We start from the raw sequence: 22,608 nt of genomic DNA, 5'->3' as shown, positions 1-22,608 counted from the left end.
ATTGGCCCTTCCAGCGGTGTCCGGGCTCTTGGTGCCACGGCTCACATGGGGTTGAGATGTCACGTGAGCCCTGTGTCCATTCAGCGCCAACTTCCTTCTCCCCGCCTTTGGACCAAACGAGCAATCCACAGGAAGTAAGCGCAGCTGCAGCACTCACTTCCTGTTGAGTAACACATTTGGTCCAAAGGCAGGAATAAAGAAGCCAGCGCTGATTGGACAGAGCTTGAGTGATGTCCCAACCCCATGTGAGCTTTGGCACCATGAGCCTGGACATCGCTGGAAGGGCGCCGGTATGGGAGACGAGTATAGGCTTAATTATTTTACCTAGGGGAAACATGAAATAAGAAGGGATTGTCCTAATAGTGGTCAACCACTTTAAGTTCCCACTCCTTATGCCAGTTCCCTGACTTATTTTCTCTGTGCTTCTGAGTAGAGATGAGTGGATCCGAGGAAGTTCGGTTCGGCGGGTTAACCCAGACTTTAGATAAAGTTCAGTTTGGGACCCGAATTTGACCTGAACCCCAATGGAAGTCACTAATTGGGCAGTTTGGGTCTCCGCCCATATGCAGCCAGCCATAAATAGTTCACTACTGGGGAAGGGTGGGCGGTGTTTTTCCATATTTCTTTTTATTATTTATTTTGGTGCACACTACATCCGATAACACTCTTGATACTCCCAATTCAAACACTTCCCAATTAATTGCTGTCACTTTAAAGATCTACATTGCACGTCATTTTCTGAACAGAAACATTTCTGCGACCCTTGATGTGGACCCTTCTTTTTTCCAAAATGTTCAATGGAAAATCATTTTAGGTTATGAACAGCCAAGTCACATTATTTCACAGTTTTGACTGATTAAGATTTTATATTACTAGCTGTTAACACATTCAATGAAGATAAATTACTTCTCAATAGCCCACTGATTGACAGAGTTTTAAGAACTTGAAATTGATTATAAAAGACAACATTGTGGACAAAGCACGAGGAAGTCTCACATTTAATTCATCCCAAATGAAGATTCCCCAAAGTTTGTCCAATTATTTTTCTTCCACTCAACCATTTAGGCTAGGTTCACATGCAGCATTTTTGCAGTATGTTTTTATGCAAATAAGAAGCTGCTTTTTACAGTACCAGCCAAAGCTATGAGATTTCAGAAATATCATGTACACACTTGTTTTTTCTTTCCTGGCTGAATTTGAGAACTGCCGCGATTCTGATATCTGCAGCATGTCAATTTCTTTCAGTGTTTTTGCAGCATTTTTTCACCCAGAGGAATGAGAAAGTGCAATGGATTTTGCTGCATTTTTGGTGAATAAGATGAACTGTATTACAAATGTACTGTGGACAAGAAAAAAGAAAAAAAAAAAAAACGCAGCCAAAAAATGTTGCAAAAACGTCGCAAAATCTACATTTTGAATGCAGCGGTTCTACTGCAAAGAGAGCAGGTTTTGGCTGCAGAAAAAAAAGCAGCAAAAATGCTGTGTGTGAACATAGCCATAGGAGGATTCTAGTTCCACGTTGCAAGATATCGTACACAAAATTGCCATGTGTGCTCAGTAACCACCCTGTATTAACGCCCCCAAAATGCAAGGCAGCCTACTTCATAGCACATCACACATATTACATGCCATTGTACTCCTTGTGTACAGGTCACCCCTAAAACTGTACGTCAGAATTGTGAAGTATGTGGAGGAAATGTATCCACATTTCTGGCAGAAAATTCCTGTGGTCCACAATATGAAGCACCTGAACACAGAGACCAGCTCCGCTTTCAGATTGTAACATTGTCCAAGACATTATTCGGTCAGCCACTGAGTGGAGGAAATATTTGAGATAAAAGTCAGTAACTCAGTTTATGGCTTTAGATCCCAGTGTAGAAAAATTTATCTGAAGACGTGGCATATGCATCTGCTGGTTGATGCGGCATGAATCAAACAAATACGCCAAGGCCGTGAGATCATATTCCAACAATCATATCCTGTAAATGTAAGGGTGATGTCTATACCAATGGGCTGAGAATGAATTGCTTATGATAAAATACACTTTACAGTTCCTGCATAAAACTGGATCCTGACATTTTTGGCTATATTTCTTAAAAAGGCCAGTCAGAAGAAAGAGCCAGCTAAAACATGCTGCAAATACAACAGACAATAAAAAATGTTCTAAAAACTACTACAAATACACCTGAAACAACAGGCACAAGGATGTCCTACAAAGATCATCCCAGTGCTAAAAAGATGGACCTCAGATATATCCAGCATTGAAAAGGTTAATTCAGCAGCAGGTTAGTCTTGGTGGCCTATCCTGACACCTAGCGGCCAAGCCAAGATCTGAAGCTTATTAGAAAGAGTCCTAGATAGATTAATTATTAGCTATTGCATTTATATATCATGTTAACACTGTGCATTGACAAGTATGAGCTCAACTTCTAACAAGATCATCTAAATTGTAACCAGATAACGTGACATTTCGGGTTCATTAGACATACAAGCAATCATTTGTATAAAGGTAAAGATGCACTGGATTTTCTATGGTGGACAGATCTACAGAAAATCCTTAGTATCGTTTGTTTCTTCACGAGGAATGGATGTCTTCTACACAATTCTGTCTCCTAGGAATGGAAGCCAAGGGTCCACAGCTGAACTACAGCTTATCTATTAGCTAATAAATAAATAAATTAGAAATATAGCACTTTCAGTGCTAGTAATATTCTAGTGCAAGCCTCAATGGATTGAAGAAAAATCACAGTCCCTCATTCATACAGCTCCCACTTCTAGAAGAGGTTAAAGGCTGGTAAAAAAAGCCCAGAGGCCGCACGCGTGTAGCGTTGGGGAGTACTGCATTACACCTCGGTTGAGAAAAGTATGCTCTGACGTTTGCTATCTGGGGTAGGAATTGTATCTAGTTGTAGAAAATACAGCAGAACCTGCACCTGAAAGGAGAACAAAGAAAAAAAAGGTAAAACACCTTACAATATAAAACACTGCAATCTAAGATGTTTTCTATCCAGTATGTTTCTTGCGTTCAGAACACATTTTTGTTTGCCCTATTTTATGTAGTCCAACCATAGAGGATTTCAGTTGGTGCAGGTCCAATAATAGCAAACACCTAGAAAATAGAGCTATAATGGACAGTCTCACCTATAAAGGTCAGCAATGATAAGGCTCTTTCACACATCCGTGCAAAAACAGGGTGCGTATGGCCATCTGTGTGCTGTTATTTTGGCACACTTGTGTTCACTATGTGCAATCTGTGATAACCCAGCGGCCCGGTGTCCTCTTCTGCAGCTAATTGCTACGATCAGCTGTTCTCCAGTCCTGTTGTGACCGCACGCTCTCCCGCAGTCACAAGGAGAGCTGAAGAAGCAAAGGCCCTCTCAGCCGTAAAACTAGAATAACAGGGTCTTCATAAAGATGGCGCCGGAGATAAGTGCTATGCACAGGCCTCAACTCCGATGCCATCTTAGTGACGAAACAGATGAATAGTACATTAGCATAGAGAACAGAGAGGGAGTAACAACGGGGAAGGGAGGGTGCGGGAATCTGTGTGAATACCCACGCAGAGATTACAGAGAGGACAGGGATGGGCACAATACTATAGTATCAGGACAGGGAAAGGGGGCAGTACTATAGTATGGGGACAGGGATGGGAACATTACTATAGAATGGGGAAAGGGAAAGGGGACATTACTACATTATATGTGTGGTGGATGTGAGGATCACTGCTCTGTACTACCAATGATTGGATATACAGAGCAGTGATATCTCATCTGTGTTAGCCGATCACCTCATATCCACCGCACATATAATATAGGAATGGTCAGTGCTCGGGCAGAATACTGACAGGGAATGTGTGTGCGGAGGGTGGGTAGAGGGCGGGGCTGGACAGTGAGGCCAGGCGGTGCCAGCTCTGACTGTGAGGTTTGGCATAGAAGGATGTCATGTTTGGTTGAGCTGCAGGTAAACAAAAAGCTGCAGAGACTAAAGGGATAATTCAAGAGGAACAAAAGTTAGAAAACAAAAATAATAATAATAAAAAAAAAATGTAGGGATGTTTTATATGACAACACAGCACAGATTAGCTTAAATTTTTTTTGGGATTTATATCGGACAACTCCTTTAAAGGGTCCGCACATATGGGACGTCATTGGTCGACAATTGCACAAGGAGCTGCCAGAAGAGGACTGTATGTATAAGTGTCATCTTTCACTGTGATCATGATGGGATGACTAATGAATAGTGATCTCTACAGAACAGGAGGGGTCAGCTTGTATTGAGGCTCAGTAGCCAATGAAAACTACAAAGATTTCAGTTATTGTTTTTATATAAATAAATAACAATATGGCATACAATTTAAAATAAAACATCTTCTGACTGTACATATCAAACGAAAACGTGAATTTCCAAGTATTTTCCATTTTACCTGTGACATGACTTCCAAACTCCAGCTGTCTGCCATACTGATCGGCTGAGTAGGGTTTGTAGGGATCTTGCTATCCTTTTCGGAAGGGCGGAGTAAAGTTGGGCCAAAGACTGTGGCAATGTTATGAAGTGACATCTTATTCTGACTCTCTTTGTCAGCCACCCTGACAGGAAAAATACACAATGTAATTAGAATAGTCACAGTAGTCTATAGAATTAACTCCTTGATTTGATATGGTCACAATAGCTGGAAAATTACTGAAAGCAAAATTCTTGAAGGGCTTCCATTTCTTCACTTTATAACCTGTTGCTTATGGTAAAGATGAACAATATTTCGATATAAGATATTGATGTAAATATTAAAATGCCTGCTTCAATTATTAAATGGTCTATAAATAGATTTTCAAACAGAAGATTCAGAAGTGATCTACAGTGCAACCTTGGTTAACGAGAACAATCTGTTCTGGGAGTGTGCTTGTTAACCAAGTTACTCGTTCAGCAAAGCAAGATTTCCCATAGGAAATCATTGCAATGCAGACAATTCGTTCCACAACGTGTTAAATGTCCCATCCTGGTTCCCTATTGTGAAATTCCACACATGCACAAACGCACACAAACACGTACAAACACATACAAACTCACACAAATTCACACACAAACGCACATGCACATGCACATATGCTCACCTTACCTTCCGTTCCATCGCCGGTCTCCTGGGACTTGCTGTTCTCCGGTACGGGATGTGTATCGGGTTACCATAACGACGAGGGAGGAACTTCCGCTGCCAGAGCGCTGACGTCAAAGGCAGGAGACGCTTGCCTCTGATTGGCCAGCACGCTGCCTTTGACTAGCGGTGACAGGAAGTTCCTGCTTCGTCACTATGGTTGCCGATGCACAGCCTGGAGTAGAGCGGCGAACTACAGGACCCAGGAGGCCGGCGATGGAACTGAAGGTACACATATGCTCACCTTACCTTCCGTTCCATCGCCGGCAACCTGGGTCTTGTAGTTCACTCCGAGGACGTCGCGATGTACCGGCGGACTACAAGAACCATTAGGCCGGCGGTGGAACGGAAGATAAGGTGAGCATAATACTATTTGTGTGTGCGTGTGTGTGTTTGTGTGGACTGGAAGTGCGGGTCAGCGCGTAGTGGATGTACGGAATCGGAAGTGTGTGCGGTGAGTATTTTGCTCGTACAGCAAAGCTTTCTCGTAAACGGAGTTACAAATTTACAGAATGCTTTGCTTGTTAAGCGAAATTCTCGTTAAGTGGGTTACTTGTTAAGCGAGTACAGTTCTACTGTATTAGAGACGAATCCAATGTTTAGAACAGAATGGTGGAAATTCACTAAGCTAAAAGTGCCAGATTTCTGACTTAAAGGGGATGCCCACTACTTTACATGTCCCTTTTATGTTAACTCACTGCCATAGATAAGCGTTTCAATAAATACTTTGCTTTGTCAAGAGCCTGTCTGTATTTTAAGCTGCCTATGGTTCGGGACTGGGCATCACTTTGAAGAGCATTTTGCGACTACCCCAAACTACCACCAAATGAAAAAGCAATGCTTGGAATCAACTCCAGACCTTTTCTACCTTAACATGCTCATGACATACCTAGCCAAGGCCACCCATGAAATACCTGATCAGGCAATTGTCAAATTAATTTGGTGCCCGTGAAAATGGAATACTTGAACAGTTATATGTTCTGGAAGTGGTGCATTTTTTTTAAACAACATTTTCTGAAAACAAAGGCAAAAAATTGCACCGGTATCAAAAATGTGAACTCACCATACTGCAATTTTAAAAAAAGAAAAAACATATAAGAGTAATTTATTTTAAAAAGTTTTAAAATTGAAACAAATGGCGAAGAAAATTATCAGAATGCAAAAATCTGATGGCGAAGTCTTATTACTTGGTTAGAACTAGAAATACTGTCTGAGCTACTAGACACACTGGCCAACTCCTTTACCACTAATACATCAAGTTGGAATGGAAACAATTGCAAACACTTCATATTTTCTTGAAAAATAAAAAATAAAATAAAATGTACCTTTTGAGATGATCAAGGAGATAAAGGAAAGTTAGCAGGTTGGGCTCTGGCAGTGACAGCAGCAAATTCAACATGCAGCTCTCTTTGGCAACAGGGTCTGATAGGGCTGAAAAATGAGGACATCCATGAAAAGTTGGTAGCTGATCACACTTATACATTCACAATGATGTGTGCAATTCTTGAGAGTGACATAAAAAATCTCACCAATTCCTTCTGCAAAGTTGGGATACAATTCATCAGTAAACAGAGGTGCTGGTAGTTCCCGAAAATATAGTTTGAGGGTTCCAGCAATAGCATTAACATCCATATCGCTCATCATGATCGCCACATCCTTGTTATCTTAAAAGAGAAGAATTAAGCAGTGATATTTTACAGTGTACAGAATGATGGAGTTTTTGTGTTGTAGCATTTCAATTGCTCATTACTAAATATAATATTTCTGCCAAAAATAAAAAGGGGTTTTCCTCATTAACAAAATTAATTTTAATCAATAGATCTTGGAATCATAATAATTTCCACAATTGGATGTGTTTAGAAAAAAAGTTACAGAAATTGTTAAAGCTATGGAACTAAACCAACTACAGTTGAACCTCGCTTAACGAGTAACTCACTTAACGAGAATTTCACTTAACAAGCAAAGCTTTCTGTAAATTTTTAACTCGATTTATGAGAAAGCCTTGCTGTACGAGCAAAATACTCACCGCACACACTTCCGGTTCCGTACATCCACCGCGCTCTGACCCGCTCTTGCAGACCACACAAGCACGCACAAATACACACACACACAGTATTATGCTCACCTTACCTTCCGTTCCATCGCCGGCCTCATGGTGCTTGTAGTTCGCCGGTACATCGCGACGAGGAAGGAATCCTCGCGGAGAACTATAAGACCCAGGAGGCCGCCGATGGAACGGAAGGTAAGGTGAGCATAATATAATATATGTGTACCTTCCGTTCCATCGTCGGCCTCCTGGGTCCTGTAGTTCGCCGCTCCAGGATGTGTATCGGCAACCATAGCGACGAGGCAGGAACTTCGGCTGTCAGACGCTACTCAAAGGCAGCGCGCTGGCCAATCAGAGGCAAGCGGCTCCTGCCTTTGACGTCAGCGCTCTGGGTGCGGAAGTTCCTCCCTCGTCGTGATGGTTACCAGATACACAGCCCGTACTAGCGAACAGCAAGTCCCAGGAGGCCGGCGATGGAACAGAAGGTAAGGTGAGCATAATATGTGTGTGCATGCGTGTTTGAGTGAGTTTGTACGTGTGTGGAATGGCACAATAGGGGACCAGGATGGGACATTTAACAAGTTGTGGAACGAATTGTCTACATTGCAATGATTTCCTATGGGAAATCTTGCTTTGCTGAACGAGCAACTTGGTTAAGAAGCACACTCCCAGAATGGATTGTTCTCGTTAACCAAAGTTCCACTGTATTAGTATAAATAACCAAATCACTATGATATTATCCACTGCCATTTATTTCAATTCCATATTACTTACTTGAATCAAATGCATTTTTCAGTGCTTGAATATCTGTGGCTACACCAGAAACTCTGTAGATGCCAACTTCTTCCATGCCCCGTCTCTCAATTTCCTCCACACATTGCCGTACAATATATGGCACCTTGGAACGCTCTCGTCTGTCAATAAAAAAATATAATTACTCTTAATGAATGCAAAAGGCAACATTCAGGACCCAAAGGTGCACCATTCCCATTGGCTTAGAGTGAAAGAAACACCTTCAGAACATTCTTATAGTGGAAATATAATACACAACACTTACTTAGTAACAACACCAATTTTTACTCCAAAAACTCCTGTTTGTTTTCGAGATGGGAGACGCTTCAGGCTAAACTCTCGGCTTATGAACTTCATTGACAGTTTGACCTCTATCTATAAAGAAATTGATCAGGATTCAAAAGAGTGATATAAAAGCCAAAATATAATTGATGACAAGTGGGATAAAATGCATGTAAGGATATAGAGTGGTAGAATGCAATGTGGGATAGTAAGGGAAGGTCAATTAATGTTTTGAGCTGCACAGAAGATGCAATTCACCTCTATATTATTCACATCATTATTACTAGTAAGCGCTTACCCCATTCATGGAGACCACGGACCGCTGCCAATCCTTTCCCATAACAAGCTGAGGCTCCAACTGTAGCAAGAAGCAGAAAATATTGGGTAAATTGACAGACAGTATCTTAAAAGGGGTTGTCCACTACTTTTACATTGATGACCTAGCCTGATGATAGTTCATCAATGTCTCATTGGCCGGAGTGCGACATCTAGCACCCCCGATGATCACCTGTTCTTTGTCCTGACGGCGGCGGCAGCAGGCAGCCGGAATTGCTCAGTTCCGGCGCTGCTCCGTCTTCTCATAGCGGCCAAAGCCGGGTACTGAACATTTGCATCCTATCGATTAGAATTGGAGGCCGATGTGCAGTACCCGATCACAGCCGCTATCAGAAGACGGAGCAGCACCAGCACCGGAGCTGAGCATTCCTGGCTGCCTGCTGCCGCCACCGCGACAGAAAACAGCTGATCAACGGGTGTGCGGGATGTCGGACCCCAGCCGATCAGACATCGATGACCTATCCTAAGGATAGGCCAACAATGTAAAAGTAGTGGACAGCCCCTTTAAGGCTGTAATATTGAACTGACAAGCATCCTGCTCACATTTGCTCTTACCTGCACTTGTCCCTTGGCCACCAAACGTTCACTGCTCTCACCGACATCTTCCCTCACCGGTCTGTTTTTATTATAAAACTTTTCATAGCACAGGATGCGCAAAGTCTGGGAGCCTTCCAGTTCAATCTCAAATTCCTGTACATAAAGAAACCAACTGATGATGCAAACACTTGAAACTTATCAATTTTGAAACATTGACACATTAAAGTGGCTGTTTGCTTTCTCACACTTTTTTTATCACATGCCCTATTTAAGTAATAGGTGGCTGTTCCCAAATTAGAAAACTACTCCACACTACCCCCAAGTAACATCGGATCAGTCCAACTCTCAGAAGTGTTTCGCTCTATACACAGTCAGGGGGTGTCAGAACCACACAGGTCTGACACCAATAAACTATCGCAAGGATAGATCATCAGTATCAAAGTAGTGGAAAACCCCTTTAAAGAAGGGCAAAAAAGGTGGGTTTTTATATAACGAATTCTTGCAGTGATTGCTTAGGTAAAATGATTGGTTTGCCTAGTCATACTGTGTGATCACAATAATGCAGAAATGGGCACAGTACAAGGAGTATTCTGATGGAGCTCACTGTAGCTTTTGGGATGAGAGAGACTTTGAATACTGGTAAGCAGATCAGAGAATGACACTACAATGTTCAGAACTCTGTCATTTTAATCAAAATGTAGTATGTTTTGCTCACCTCTTACACTTTCTATTTTAGTATTTGTTATGATGATTGATTTCGTAATAGCATAATAGACCACATGTTTATTGTTTGTAAACGAGTAGGAAAAAAAGCAATTTGCAACCATTGCAACATGAGACTCAATACCATAGGTCTGAACAGGGAATAGCACACAGAATCCTCACCTCATTCCAGCTGGGTTCAGTGGTATTTCGGTAAACTCTAGTCTTTGCTTTGTTAACGAAATATCCAAAAGAATCCACTTCTAGAGAGCAGAACAGATCTATTGGGATCAACAAGGATGCCAGTGTTAGAAAGGATTCACTTTTATACCTAATGTGAAACTGTTCTCTACTGTGTGATGATCATACTGACGAGAACTTCACTTACTTGAGCTCTGTTGGAATCCGGACGCAGAATGGACAATAACATTCAAGAATCCATACAGACCCGAAGACTCATCATCTAGAAGAAAAAATATTCATATCAAGAGGAGACATTGGAAATCAATGTCAGGAAAAATCTGTGATACGGTTTCCCCATGTAGCCACCAAGTGTTTTCACCTTCTTTCCCGATGGTCAGAGGAACCCGGTGTACTGTCTGTAGTTTCACACAGGAGTTTGTTAACATTTGAATCTCCAGGGAGGTAAGCGAGAAGCTTTTCATGCCTAAATAAAAAGGAAGGCACTAAGAAACATAAAACTAAACCTAGACATTTCTATAAAAACACAATACAAGGAATGAAGTAAAAGCTGTATTAATCAGGTGTACACTTACATTTCTTCTGCTGTTCTCGTATGTTTTCTCCCCATTCAGCCCGCTCATAATCGGACCATGTTAGGAATGTGTAACCCTATAAATTGTAAGTTACAGGTAAGACCATAACCAGACTGGCGACAGGTATTAGAAATGTGATACCAACTATAGTTTAAAACATAGACAGTGAAAAAGTCACCTTGCCATTGCGATTGTGCACTCGGAAGGCCATACTTGGGGACAATAGCAGCAACATTGACTCTTGTTCTGAAAGTTTCTTGCGTAGACGCTCCAGACCCTTTCCTCCCTTATTTGCCTTCTAAAAAAGTAGATAAACGTATTTCAGTTTGCCATTGTGGATATTATGCTCAACTTGTTTAGCATAAGGCTAGGGAACATGGGTTTGGTTGCTACAGTCTTCACGAGATCAGAGTTCGCTCGGTTACGCTGCTAAATAAGGTGCTGCACTGTTGGACCCGCTCTGCCTTAGCCGACACACTCTGATGCCCCTCTCTCATTGTAAGTAGTTTGCCATACCTCTGCTTGCTGCCATGTAGTCTCTATTTTAAAGTTGGCCAATCCCGAAAAGGCTCTATATTCATTATTATTTGACTCTTGCAGCGCTATAGTTATTCCAATGGGATGCTAGTGACCCCCGATGGCGGTTTTGAACAATACATCTGGAATTTTTTCCAGATATAGATCTGTACTAATTTCGAGGCACGGGTCCTTTCTTTTAGTCAACTGCTATATGTATAAGTCCTTCTCATCATATTTAATGTTTTTGTAAATACAATTTATATTCTTTGCAGAAATTGGGCATTTGATTGTTTTGTCTTTGAGCTGCACTTGTTGGTTAGCGATTAGCCCACTATATAGGTTCATCCCCGATATGCTAAATAAGATATATATCTATTTTGGTCAGTAAATATGCAAAGAAATTGATCCTACCTTAAAAATACATGGGATTCTACTGCTTTTAGTAACTTATGCTAAATTTGTAGTGTTATAGAAGTGAATGGAGTCGCACTGTGACAGCTATACTACTGCGACAAGCAAGACACAAAAAATCTAAAGAGAGACGGATTGTTTTTTTACTTGCTTGGTGCGATAGGACATGTGGCACAATGCGACGTCACTCACTTTTATAATGCTGTGATATAGAAAATGCACCAAGCGGTACATGACCAGAAGTGGGCAGTGGTATGGGAGGGGGGGGGTAGGTTTGTTTTTTTTATTACTTGTACCCATTTAAAAATGAGAAAAAAGAAGGGAATTTTGTTACTTACCGTAAATTCCTTTTCTTCTAGCTCCAATTGGGAGACCCAGACGATTGGGTGTATAGCTACTGCCTCCGGAGGCCACACAAAGTATTACACTAAAAAGTGTAAGGCCCCTCCCCTTCTGCATATACACCCCCCGTGGATCACGGGCTGCTTCAGTTTTAGTGCAAAAGCAAGAAGGAGGAAAGCCAATAACTGGTTAAACAATTCAATCCGAAGGAACATCGGAGAACTGAAACCATTCAACATGAACAACATGTGTACCCGAACAACCAAAAAATCCCGAAGGAACAGGGGCGGGTGCTGGGTCTCCCAATTGGAGCTAGAAGAAAAGGAATTTACGGTAAGTAACAAAATTCCCTTCTTCTTCGGCGCTCCATTGGGAGACCCAGACGATTGGGACGTCCAAAAGCAGTCCCTGGGTGGGTAAATTAATACCTCAAGTTTGGACTGTAAAAACAGCCCTTCCCTACATGGAGGCAACCGCCGCCTGCAGGACTCTTCTACTTAGGCTGGCATCCGCCTAAGCGTAGGCATGCACCTGATAACGCTTGGTGAAGGTGTGCAGACTCGCCCAGGTAGCCGCCTGGCACACCTGCTGAGCCGTAGCCTGGTGCCGTAATGTCCAGGACGCACCCACGGCTCTGGTAGAATGGGCCTTCAGCCCTGATGGAACCGGAAGCCCAGCAGAACGGTAGGCTTCAAGAATTGGTTCCTTGATCCATCGAGCCAGGGTGGATTTGGAAGCCTGCGACCCTTTGCGCTGACCAGCGACAAGTACAAAGGGTGCATCAGAGCGGCGCAGGGGCGCCGTGCGGGAAATGTAGATTCTGAGCGCTCTCATCAGATCCAACAAATACAAATACAATTCATATCGATGAACTGGATGAGGACAAAAGGAAGGTAAGGAGATATCCTGACTGAGATGAAAAGGGGGATACCACCTTAGGGAGAAACCCCGGAATCAGGCGCAGCACTACCTTGTCTTGGTGAAACACCAAGAAGGGAGCTTTGGATGACCGCGCTGCGAGCTCGGACACTCTCTGAAGAGACGTGACCGCTACCAAAAAGGCCACTTTCTGTGAAAGTCGAGAAAGTGAAACATCCCTCAGAGGCTCAAAGGGCGGCTCCTGGAGAGCAATTAGTACCCTGTTCAGATCCCATGGGTCTAACGGCCTCTTGTACGGAGGGACAATGTGACAAACCCCCTGCAGGAACGTGCGTACCTGAGGAAGTCGCCCTATGTGCTTCTGAAAGAATACAGACAGCGCTGGGACTCGTCCGTTAAGGGAGCCGAGCGACAAACCTTTTCCCAAACCAGATTGCAGGAAGAAAGGAAAAGTAGGCAATGCAAATGTCCAGGGAGACACTCCCTGAGCAGAGCACTAAGATAAGAATATCTTCCACGTCTTGTGGTGGATCTCGGCAGACGTCGGCTTCCTAGCCCGTCTCATGGTGACAATGACGTCTTGAGATAATCCTGAAGACGCTAGGATCCAGGACTCAATGGCCACCAGTCAGGTTCAGGGCTGTAGAATTCAGATGGAAAAAACGGCCCTTGGGACAGTAAGTCTGGCCGGTCTGGTAGTGCCCACGGTTGGCCGACCGTGAGATGCCACAGATGCAGGTACCACGACCTCCTCGGCCAGTCTGGGGCGACGAGGATGGCGCGGCGGCAATCGGAGCTGATCTTGCGTAGCCCTCTGGGCAACAGTGTCAGAGGGGGAAACACATAGGGTAGCTGGAACTGCGACCAATCCTGAACTAAGGCGCCTGCCGCCAGAGCTCTTTGATCGTGAGACCGCGCCATGAAAATCGGGCCCTTGTTGTTGTGCCGAGACGCCATTAGGTCGACGTCCGGCCTCCCCCAGCGGCTACAGATTTCTTGAGACCCGTCCGGGTGCAGAGACCATTCCCCTGCGTCCATGCCCTGGCGACTGAGGAAGTCTGCTTCCCAGTTTTCTACGCCCGGGATGTGAACTGCGGATATAGTGTATGCTCTGTCTTCCACCCACATCAGAATCCGCCGGACTTCCTGGGAGGCTTGCCGACTGCGTGTTCCGCCTTGGTGGTTGATGTATGCCACCGCTGCGAAGTTGTCCGACTGAATTCGGATCTGTTTGCCTTCCAGCCTCTGCTGGAAGGCTTGCAGGGCAAGATACCCTGCCCAGATTTCCAGAACATTGATCTGAAGGGTGGACTCCTCTGAAGAGAGTCCTTGCCCGTCTGAGAAAGGGGTACGTTCCTGTCTAGGGACGTTGACTTCCCATCCCATTGGCGAAGAATGTCCTATAGAAGTGGACGCAGATGAAACTGCGCGAAAAGGACTGCCTCTGCATGAGGCGTCTTAAGGGGTGTGACTGGCCTTGAAGGAGAGACTGCACCCCCGTCTGTAGTGAACGCTGTATGGCCAGCGGGAGCTGCACTATCGCTGAGAGAGTGTGAAGCTCCATGCCAAGATATGTCAGCGCTTGGGTCGGTGTCAGATTTAACTTTGAAAAGTTTATGATCCACCCGAAACTCTGGAGAGTCTCCAGCGCCACGTTCAGGCTGTGTTGGCATGCCTCTTGAGAGGGTGCCTTGACAAGTAGATCGTCCAAGTAAGGGATTACAGAGTGACCCTGAGAGTGCAGGACTACTCCCACTGCTGCCCTGAACTTGTGAAAAGCCGTGGGGCTGTCGCCAGACCGAAGGGCAGGGCTACGAACTGAAGATGCTCGTCTTCAATAACGAATCGTAGCCAACACCGGTGCTCTGGAGCAATCGGCACGTGGAGATAAGCATCCTGATGTCTATTGACGCTAGGAAATCTCCTTGAGATATGGAGGCAATGACGGAGCGGAGGGATTCCATCCGGAACCGCCTGGTTTTCACGTGCTTGTTGAGCAGGTTTAGGTCCAAAACGGAACGGAAGAGCCGTCGTTTTTCGGTACCACAACCAGATTGGAGTAAAAACCGTATCTTGTTCCTGAGGAGGAACAGGGATTACCACTCCTTCTGCCTGCAGAAGAGCATCGGCTCGGTCGGGAGGTGAGGAAGTTCTGAAAATCTAGTCGGAGGACGAGAACAGAACTCTATCCTGTACACGTGAGACAAAATGTCTCTCACCCACCGGTCTTTGACCTGTGGCAGCTAAATGTCGCCAAAGCGGGAGAGTCTGCCACCGACCGCGGATGCGGAGAGAGAGAGCTGAACGTCATGAGGAAACCGCCTTGGTAGCGGTTCCTCCGGCTGCCTTCCTTGGGCGTGATTGAGCCTGCCAGGAATCTGCGCCTCTCTGAGCTTTTTGAGTCCTTTTGGACGAGGACAATTGGGACCTGCCCGAGCCTGGGAAGGACCGAAACCTCGACTGTCCCTTCCTCTGTTGGGTGTTGTTTGATCTGGGCTGGTGTAAGGAAGAGTCCTTACCCTTGGACTGTTTAATGATTTCATCCAATCGCTCACCAAACAGTCTGTCACCAGATAACGGCAAACTGGTTAAGCACTTTTTTGGAAGCAGAATCTGCTTTCCATTCCCTCAACCACAAGGCTCTGCGTAAAACCACGGAGTTGGCGGACGCCACTGACGTACGGCTCGTAGAGTGCAGGACAGCATTAATAGCGTAAGTCGCAATGCAGACATTGCGAGGTTAAGGACGCCATCTGCGGCACAGATGTACATGTGACAGTGTCCACGTGCGCAAGACCAGCTGAAATAGCTTGGAATGCCCATACGGCTGCGAATGCCGGAGCAACCGACACGCCGATAGCTTCATAGACAGAATTCAACCAGAGGACCATCTGTCTGTCAATGGCATCTTTAAGTGAAGTCCCATCTTCCACTGCAACTATGGATCTAGCCGCAAGCCTGGAGATAGGGGAATCCACCTTTGGACACTGGGTCCAGCGCTTGACCGCGTCAGGGAGAAAAAAGGATAACGTGTATCCTTAATACGATTGGAGAACGCTTATCTGGATAAGTCCAGCGCTTGACCATGGTGTTTCCGGATTGCTTCTCTGAAGTCAGAGTGGCCAGAAAAGTACTCAATATACGCTTGAGATACTGAAAAGGGATTTCTCCTGCTGTGAAGCTGACTCCTCCACCGGAGGAGCTGAGGGAGAAATATCCAACATTCCCTTGATGGACGCTAGAAGATCATTCACTATGGCGTCACCATCCGGAGTATCCGGATTGAGAGCGGTCTCAGGATCAGAGTCCTGATCAGCTACGTCTGCCTCATCATACAGAGAGTCCCGCTGGGACCCTAACCAGTGATGAAGCCGAGTGCCGCTCCCAGCGAGCTCGCTTAGACTGTCTGGGACTGTCGTCCGTGTCAGAGCCTGCGCCCTGGGATGCATGGGACCCCCCCGGAGCACTGATTTGTTCCAAATGAGGGCGTATCAACATTGCCCATGGTCCGTCTGGACTGCAAAGTCTCTAAGATGTGAGTCACAGTCACAGACCTATCAGCCGAAACTGCAACTCCGTCCCTGTCCCTGGACAGGGTTCACAGGTGGTTCCTTTAGCCACCTCTAGCAGAGACCCCGGCTGACCAAGTGCTACAGGGGAGCATTGCACACAATGGGGACAGTGGAACCTGCCGTGTGGAACAGTATCACGTGCAGTACAAGCAGCATAGAAAGCCTGTGCCTTGGCACCCTTTCTTTTTTGCTGCTGTTGTCTAGCCATCTAGAAGCATATAGCCAAGAATAGCGACCGTACAGTGCAATGTATAGCATACAAGCAGAAAGTACAAATGAACACTTCAGCACATGCAGTACAAGCAGCATAGAAAGCCTGTGCCTTAGCACCCTTGCTTTTTTGCTGCTGTTGTCCAGCCATCTAGGAGTATATAGCCCAGAATAGCGACCGTACAGTGCAGTGTATAGCATACCAGCATAAAGTACAAATGAACACTTCAGCACATGCAATACAAGCAGCCTAGAAAGCCTGTGCCTTAGCACCCTTGCTTTTTGCTGCTGTAGTCTAGCCATCTAGGCATAAAGTACAAATGGCATTAGTGGGGTCAGCACTTCAGGTGCTGCTTACCGCCCGCCCAAAGGCGGGTGTGTGGTCGCCCGAATCCTGTGACTGGTTGCCCAGAGCTTGTCTCCCTTCTCCAGCCCAGACTGCGTGCAGGAATGGCTGCCGGCGTCTTGTGAAGAGGGGCGGGCCGTGGGCGTGCCCCAGACAAGAGCGGGAAACTGGCGTCCCACTGTGTCCAGTGAAGGGGGCTGGAGAATGCAAAGCAGACTCCAGCTCTCGGCGCTGACTGTCTGTACAGCGTCCCGCCCCTCCCCTGACTGGCAGGGCTGGGGGCGGGAACGAAGCGAAAACTAGGCCGCAAAGCCGGGGACTCGAGTAATAAGCGCGGCCGTCCTATGTGCACGGCCAGCGCGGAAGTCCCCGGCGCACCACAAGTCCCAGCCGCGCCACAGTGTAAAACACCCCGCAGCGGCCGGCGCGGCAGTTTCTAACACATAAATTCACTCAGCTAAGCTGCAGTGAATAATAGCACAAGCGCTCCGCGCTGTTGTCCCCGGCGCACTAGCACTCCCAGCAATGCTGGTGTGTGTGTGCGCGATGTGTACGGGGACACAGAGTACCTTAATGTAGCAGGGCCCTGTCCCTGACGATACCCAGCTCCATATCCAGCAGGATCTCCGGGTCTGTGGATGGAGCCCGGTCTCAGTGCCTGGAGACCGGTAAGATCCCACTTCACCCAGAGCCCTGAGGGGGGATGGGGAAGGAAAACAGCATGTGGGCTCCAGCCTCCGTACCCGCAATGGGTACCTCAACCTTAACAAACACCCGACAAAAGTGGGGTGAGAAGGGAGCATGCTGGGGGCCCTAGTATGGGCCCTCTTTTCTTCCATCCGACATAGTCAGCAGCTGCTGCTGACTAAAAACAGTGGAGCTATGCGTGGATGTCTGACCTCCTTCGCACAAAGCATAAAACTGAAGCAGCCCGTGATCCACGGGGGGTGTATATGCAGAAGGGGAGGGGCCTTACACTTTTTAGTGTAATACTTTGTGTGGCCTCCGGAGGCAGTAGCTATACACCCAATCGTCTGGGTCTCCCAATGGAGCGCCGAAGAAATAATAAATTATCTTCTATAAGAAAAAAGAAGAGGCACCAAAGAACCTGTAGTCACAGCCAAAGTCGCAATGTAGCCTTGTTTTAAGAATAAAACATTTAATAATATTCACAACATTTAAGACTCCTTAGATGTTGTGTAGAAATGTAATTTACGGTCTATCATGGATCGCATCTTTGAAGAGAGTGTCTAGCAGTGGCGTGGAGATACAGTGTGCAGCCCAATACATTGGGGTTCAGACACAATGTGCCCCCTCAAATACTGTAAGAAAAAATGCTAATCCTCTCCGCCACCTTCCCCCTGTTTCTATAGCATTTCCTTGCTTAGCCCAGGCATCATTATTCAGGTTCTCAAAATTAGGAAATTTAGCAATCAGAACGTATAATTATACATTAAATATTTACAAACACAGAGATAAGGGGAATAAATAGTAAGGCTATGTGCCCACGTTGTGTTCTGTCCCTGCAGACATTTCTGCAGCGATTTGAACAGCACACGTGCGCTTCAAATCGCTGCAGAAACAGTCCGTAATGAAAACCGATTTCATGTGCTCTGAATGCAGCCTCTCCCATAGACAGAGCGGGGGCTACATCCAAAGCGCATGAAAGAAGTGACATGTTGCTTTTAAGAACGCAGCGCTTCGGCAGTAGCCGAAGCGCTGTGTTCTAATACGCCACATGGGCATGGATTAGGCACAATCTTCATAGATTGTGCTGGGGAAGCAGAACGCATGCAGTTACGCTGCGCTGCAGATCGCAGCGTAACTGCACGCAAATACGCTACGTGGGCACATAGCCTTAAAGTTACAAACTAGAGAAGAGACATCTTCTAATTATATTATCATATCACTTTATACTCCCCCTGTATAAGTAAATAAGACATACCCTTTCCCTTTGGATATCGCTTTTCAGCTGTGAAATTTTAACTTTGATCATTTCCAGCTCATCATCTTGTATTAGAGGAATGTTGATCGCGGTTTCTGATTCATCCAGAGGTTGGAAGGTCAGATCCGCAAAAGGAATGTACCACTTACAATCATACTGTTGGCTTTTCCTGAGTATTTAGAAGTATTAAAATTATTAGACATTGACAATTTAAAAAGAAAAAAGTCAAAAAAAGAAAAATGTAAACTGACAATATACTCGTACCCTCCTAACTGCTTCTTTAACTTTGCACAAAGAAGAAGATCAGTGAAAAGAAAGACATGACGCAGCTTTCGAGCTCCTTCAACCAGCTCCACCATGAAGCTGTCCTTCAAAAGCTGTCGATGCTGTTAAAGAAGAAAATAGGTACTAGATAATGTATCTGCTCAAGTCTATAATAAGCAGTAAATTGCTCCAGAATTTAGGTTTATCCATCAGGCGATAGGCGCTGTATTATAATGTGGGTCACCAGTATCATCAGCCGTGACAGAAGTAAGATTTTTGCTTATTTGGGTCTACAGTTCTCTACACTATACTTTTAACAAGTCAACTAATCTACAGGTCTAAACATAATGGAATCATTATTAGACTGGAGCAATAAGTAAAAAACTGAAAACAAAGAAGGTAGAGAGATTGTAGCTGAAAGTTACATTATTGAGAGAAGGATCAGGGTAAATATGAAGGAATCCTGGCTGCTTTAATGGTGGTGTGTCCGGACTGAAAAGTAAAATAAATGGACCACCATTTATTAATTTTTTTTATAATGTTCATATATTAGGTTTTATTCAAACTATAAGGGCTATATGAGAAAGAAGTTTTCAAATGTCATATTTAGCAGCTTAGTATCATATACCATATTACTACAAAACTGGGAAGTGTAGCCTTACAAAAAGAGGATAAACCTCGTGCACCATACCGTACTTGTACGTTATGGTCAGGGTGCACATGCATGGAGCAGGCTCAGCCCACTAAATACAGCTCAGATGCCGGCTGGAATACATAACCAGCATCTGTCTGTATCAACAGAGATCAGAGCTAGCCACGATCGCTGCTGTTTAACTATTTAAGTGTCGTTGTCAATCACTGACAGAGGCATTTCAAACAGTGCAGTCTCTGATACGCTTACCCAATAATATATAGTGATTGGTGAAAAGTAAAAGATCAATATGTTGTATGTAATCCAATATGGTATCAATGAAAAGTACAGCTTAGCGAGCAAAAAAAAACTGCCCTTACACAGCTCCATGGGCAAATATTTTTTTATGGATCTCAGAAAATGCTGACCCAAAACAAACGGGATTTTTATTTTTCACAAATTTCACAATTTCAGAATTTTTTTCACTGCCAAAATTTAAAATAAAACTATACAAGTTTGGTATCTCAGTAATTGTACTGACATGAAGAAACATGTTGCTATGTTATTTTTACTGCTCAGTGAATTTTGTAAAAACAAAAGCCCCCCCCAAAACCCAAAACAAATGGCAGCATTTCAGTTTGTTCACAATTTCACCCCACTTGGAACATTACTACCAATTTTCAGTACATGATACTGTAAAATGAATAATGTCATTCTAAACTTCAACTCGTCTCGCAAAACAAAGCCCTCATATGGCTATATTGATGGAAAAATAAAAAAGTTATGTCTCTTGATAGAACGGGAGGACAAAGAAAGTGCAGAAATTCCTTTATCAAAGGGTTAAAAGGCAAAATTGTAACTAATATATAAATGCGCAGGGAAAGTAATTTCCAACTCTCAATACTCTGTCCTTTACAGCTGCCACTTACTTCTCCTTTTTGGACAGTCATTGACTGCCGACGTGGGGTGATCTCCTCATTGATGCTAGATAAGAAATTTTGGGAAATTCGTAGTGCATCTTGAAGTAGAGGGTAGTCTGGATGCCCAATGGGTGTATGCTTCAGTAAATCCTACAAGCAATGAAGTCATTCAGAAATCACAAAGTATCAATTTGTGTCGCCTAAAGCTACGTGCACACGTTGAGGATTTGATGAGTTTTTTCTCTCTGTATTCTTAAGCCAAAACCAGGAATGAGGCAGAAGTGATGTCCTTATTTCTATTCTACTTTTCCTCTTATTGTTCAACTTCTGGTTTTGGCCACAAATACTGAAGCAAAAATCCACCAAATACTCAACATGCACACATGGATCTACATGGTAGGTTGGAATGTAAAAACTATTAGCGCTTTACAGGACCTTTCACCAAATTTTTCATGTTGAACTGTACACAGGATAGAATAGCGGCTGCATAGCAAAATAAATGTTTGTATTTTGTTGTTTTAAATTTTGCCTCTCCGTTGAGCGGATGTTAGCAATCAAAGAATTTGGCCTCTAACGAGTTAATTTTTTATTAAGTCCAAGGGCACGGTGTTATCAGAGTTTTTACTCTAGTGTTCTTCCTTGTACGATGAAAAAAAAATGAATAATAAAAAAAAAAATAATCCCTGAATTGCTGTTTTTTCTCAATTTTCAAAAAAACACGAAATAAAAAAAGCAAAAATTATGTGACCCAAAATGATACCAACAAACTCCAACTCATCCCGCAGAAAACAATCCCTAACATGACTGTCGGCTGCAAAATAAATAAATAAAAAAAAGAAAACTACAGGACTAAAAACAGAACAAAACAAACAACACTACAGTGCCTACAAGTAGTATTCAACCCCCTGCAGATTTAGCAGGTTTGATAAGATGCAAATAAGTTAGAGCCTGCATACTTCAAACAAGAGCAGGATTTATTAACAGATGCATAAATCTTACAAACCAAAAAGTTATGTTGCTCAGTTAAATTTTAATAAATTTTCAACATAAAAGTGTGAGTCAATTATTATTCAACCCCTAGGTTTAATATTTTGTGGAATAACCCTTGTTTGCAATTACAGCTAATAATCGTCTTTTATAAGACCTGATCAGGCCGGCATAGGTCTCTGGAGTTATCTTGGCCCACTCCTCCATGCAGATCTTCTCCAAGTTATCTAGGTTCTTTGGGTGTCTCATGTGGACTTTAATCGTGAGCTCCTTCCACAAGTTTTCAATTGGGTTAAGGTCAGGAGACTGACTAGGCCACTGCAACACCTTGATTTTTTCCCTCTTGAACCAGGCCTTGGTTTTCTTGGCTGTGTGCTTTGGGTCGTTGTCTTGTTGGAAGATGAAATGACGACCCATCTTAAGATCCTTGATGGAGGAGCGGAGGTTCTTGGCCAAAATCTCCAGGTAGGCCGTGCTATCCATCTTCCCATGGATGCGGACCAGATGGCCAGGCCCCTTGGCTGAGAAACAGCCCCACAGCATGATGCTGCCACCACCATGCTTGACTGTTGGGATGGTATTCTTGGGGTCGTATGCAGTGCCATCCAGTCTCCAAACGTCACGTGTGTGGTTGGCACCAAAGATCTCGATCTTGGTCTCATCAGACCAGAGAACCTTGAACCAGTCTGTCTCAGAGTCCTCCAAGTGATCATGAGCAAACTGTAGACGAGCCTTGACATGACGCTTTGAAAGTAAAGGTACCTTACGGGCTCGTCTGGAACGGAGACCATTGCGGTGGAGTACGTTACTTATGGTATTGACTGAAACCAATGTCCCCACTGCCATGAGATTTTCCCGGAGCTCCTTCCTTGTTGTCCTTGGGTTAGCCTTGACTCTTCGGACAAGCCTGGCCTCGGCTTGGGAGGAAACTTTCAAAGGCTGTCCAGGCCGTGGAAGGCTAACA

General features: G+C 44.4%; 1 protein-coding gene across 2 annotated transcripts in view; it reads right to left on the bottom strand.

Annotated features, from left to right (window-relative positions):
- Positions 1–289: 289 nt before the first annotated feature.
- Positions 290–22,608, bottom strand: part of BCR (BCR activator of RhoGEF and GTPase) — a 74,068-nt gene continuing 51,749 nt past the window's right edge. For both annotated transcript variants that reach the window (XM_075320768.1, XM_075320775.1), the window contains 16 exons: positions 20,667–20,807; positions 19,107–19,228; positions 18,843–19,011; positions 10,797–10,916; positions 10,619–10,694; positions 10,405–10,509; positions 10,231–10,305; positions 10,026–10,123; positions 9,159–9,293; positions 8,566–8,625; positions 8,251–8,360; positions 7,968–8,107; positions 6,676–6,810; positions 6,472–6,577; positions 4,424–4,586; positions 290–2,933 (listed from right to left, as the gene is read on the bottom strand). In XM_075320768.1, the coding sequence (XP_075176883.1) occupies positions 2,844–2,933; positions 4,424–4,586; positions 6,472–6,577; positions 6,676–6,810; positions 7,968–8,107; positions 8,251–8,360; positions 8,566–8,625; positions 9,159–9,293; positions 10,026–10,123; positions 10,231–10,305; positions 10,405–10,509; positions 10,619–10,694; positions 10,797–10,916; positions 18,843–19,011; positions 19,107–19,228; positions 20,667–20,807 (1,845 nt within the window). In that variant the 3' untranslated portion in view covers positions 290–2,843. The remainder of the gene's footprint in view (positions 2,934–4,423; positions 4,587–6,471; positions 6,578–6,675; positions 6,811–7,967; positions 8,108–8,250; positions 8,361–8,565; positions 8,626–9,158; positions 9,294–10,025; positions 10,124–10,230; positions 10,306–10,404; positions 10,510–10,618; positions 10,695–10,796; positions 10,917–18,842; positions 19,012–19,106; positions 19,229–20,666; positions 20,808–22,608) is intronic.

This window comes from Anomaloglossus baeobatrachus, chromosome 1 (assembly GCF_048569485.1).
Source record: "Anomaloglossus baeobatrachus isolate aAnoBae1 chromosome 1, aAnoBae1.hap1, whole genome shotgun sequence".
NCBI lineage: Eukaryota > Metazoa > Chordata > Amphibia > Anura > Aromobatidae > Anomaloglossus > Anomaloglossus baeobatrachus.
This window is presented reverse-complemented; position numbering and strand designations above follow the sequence as displayed.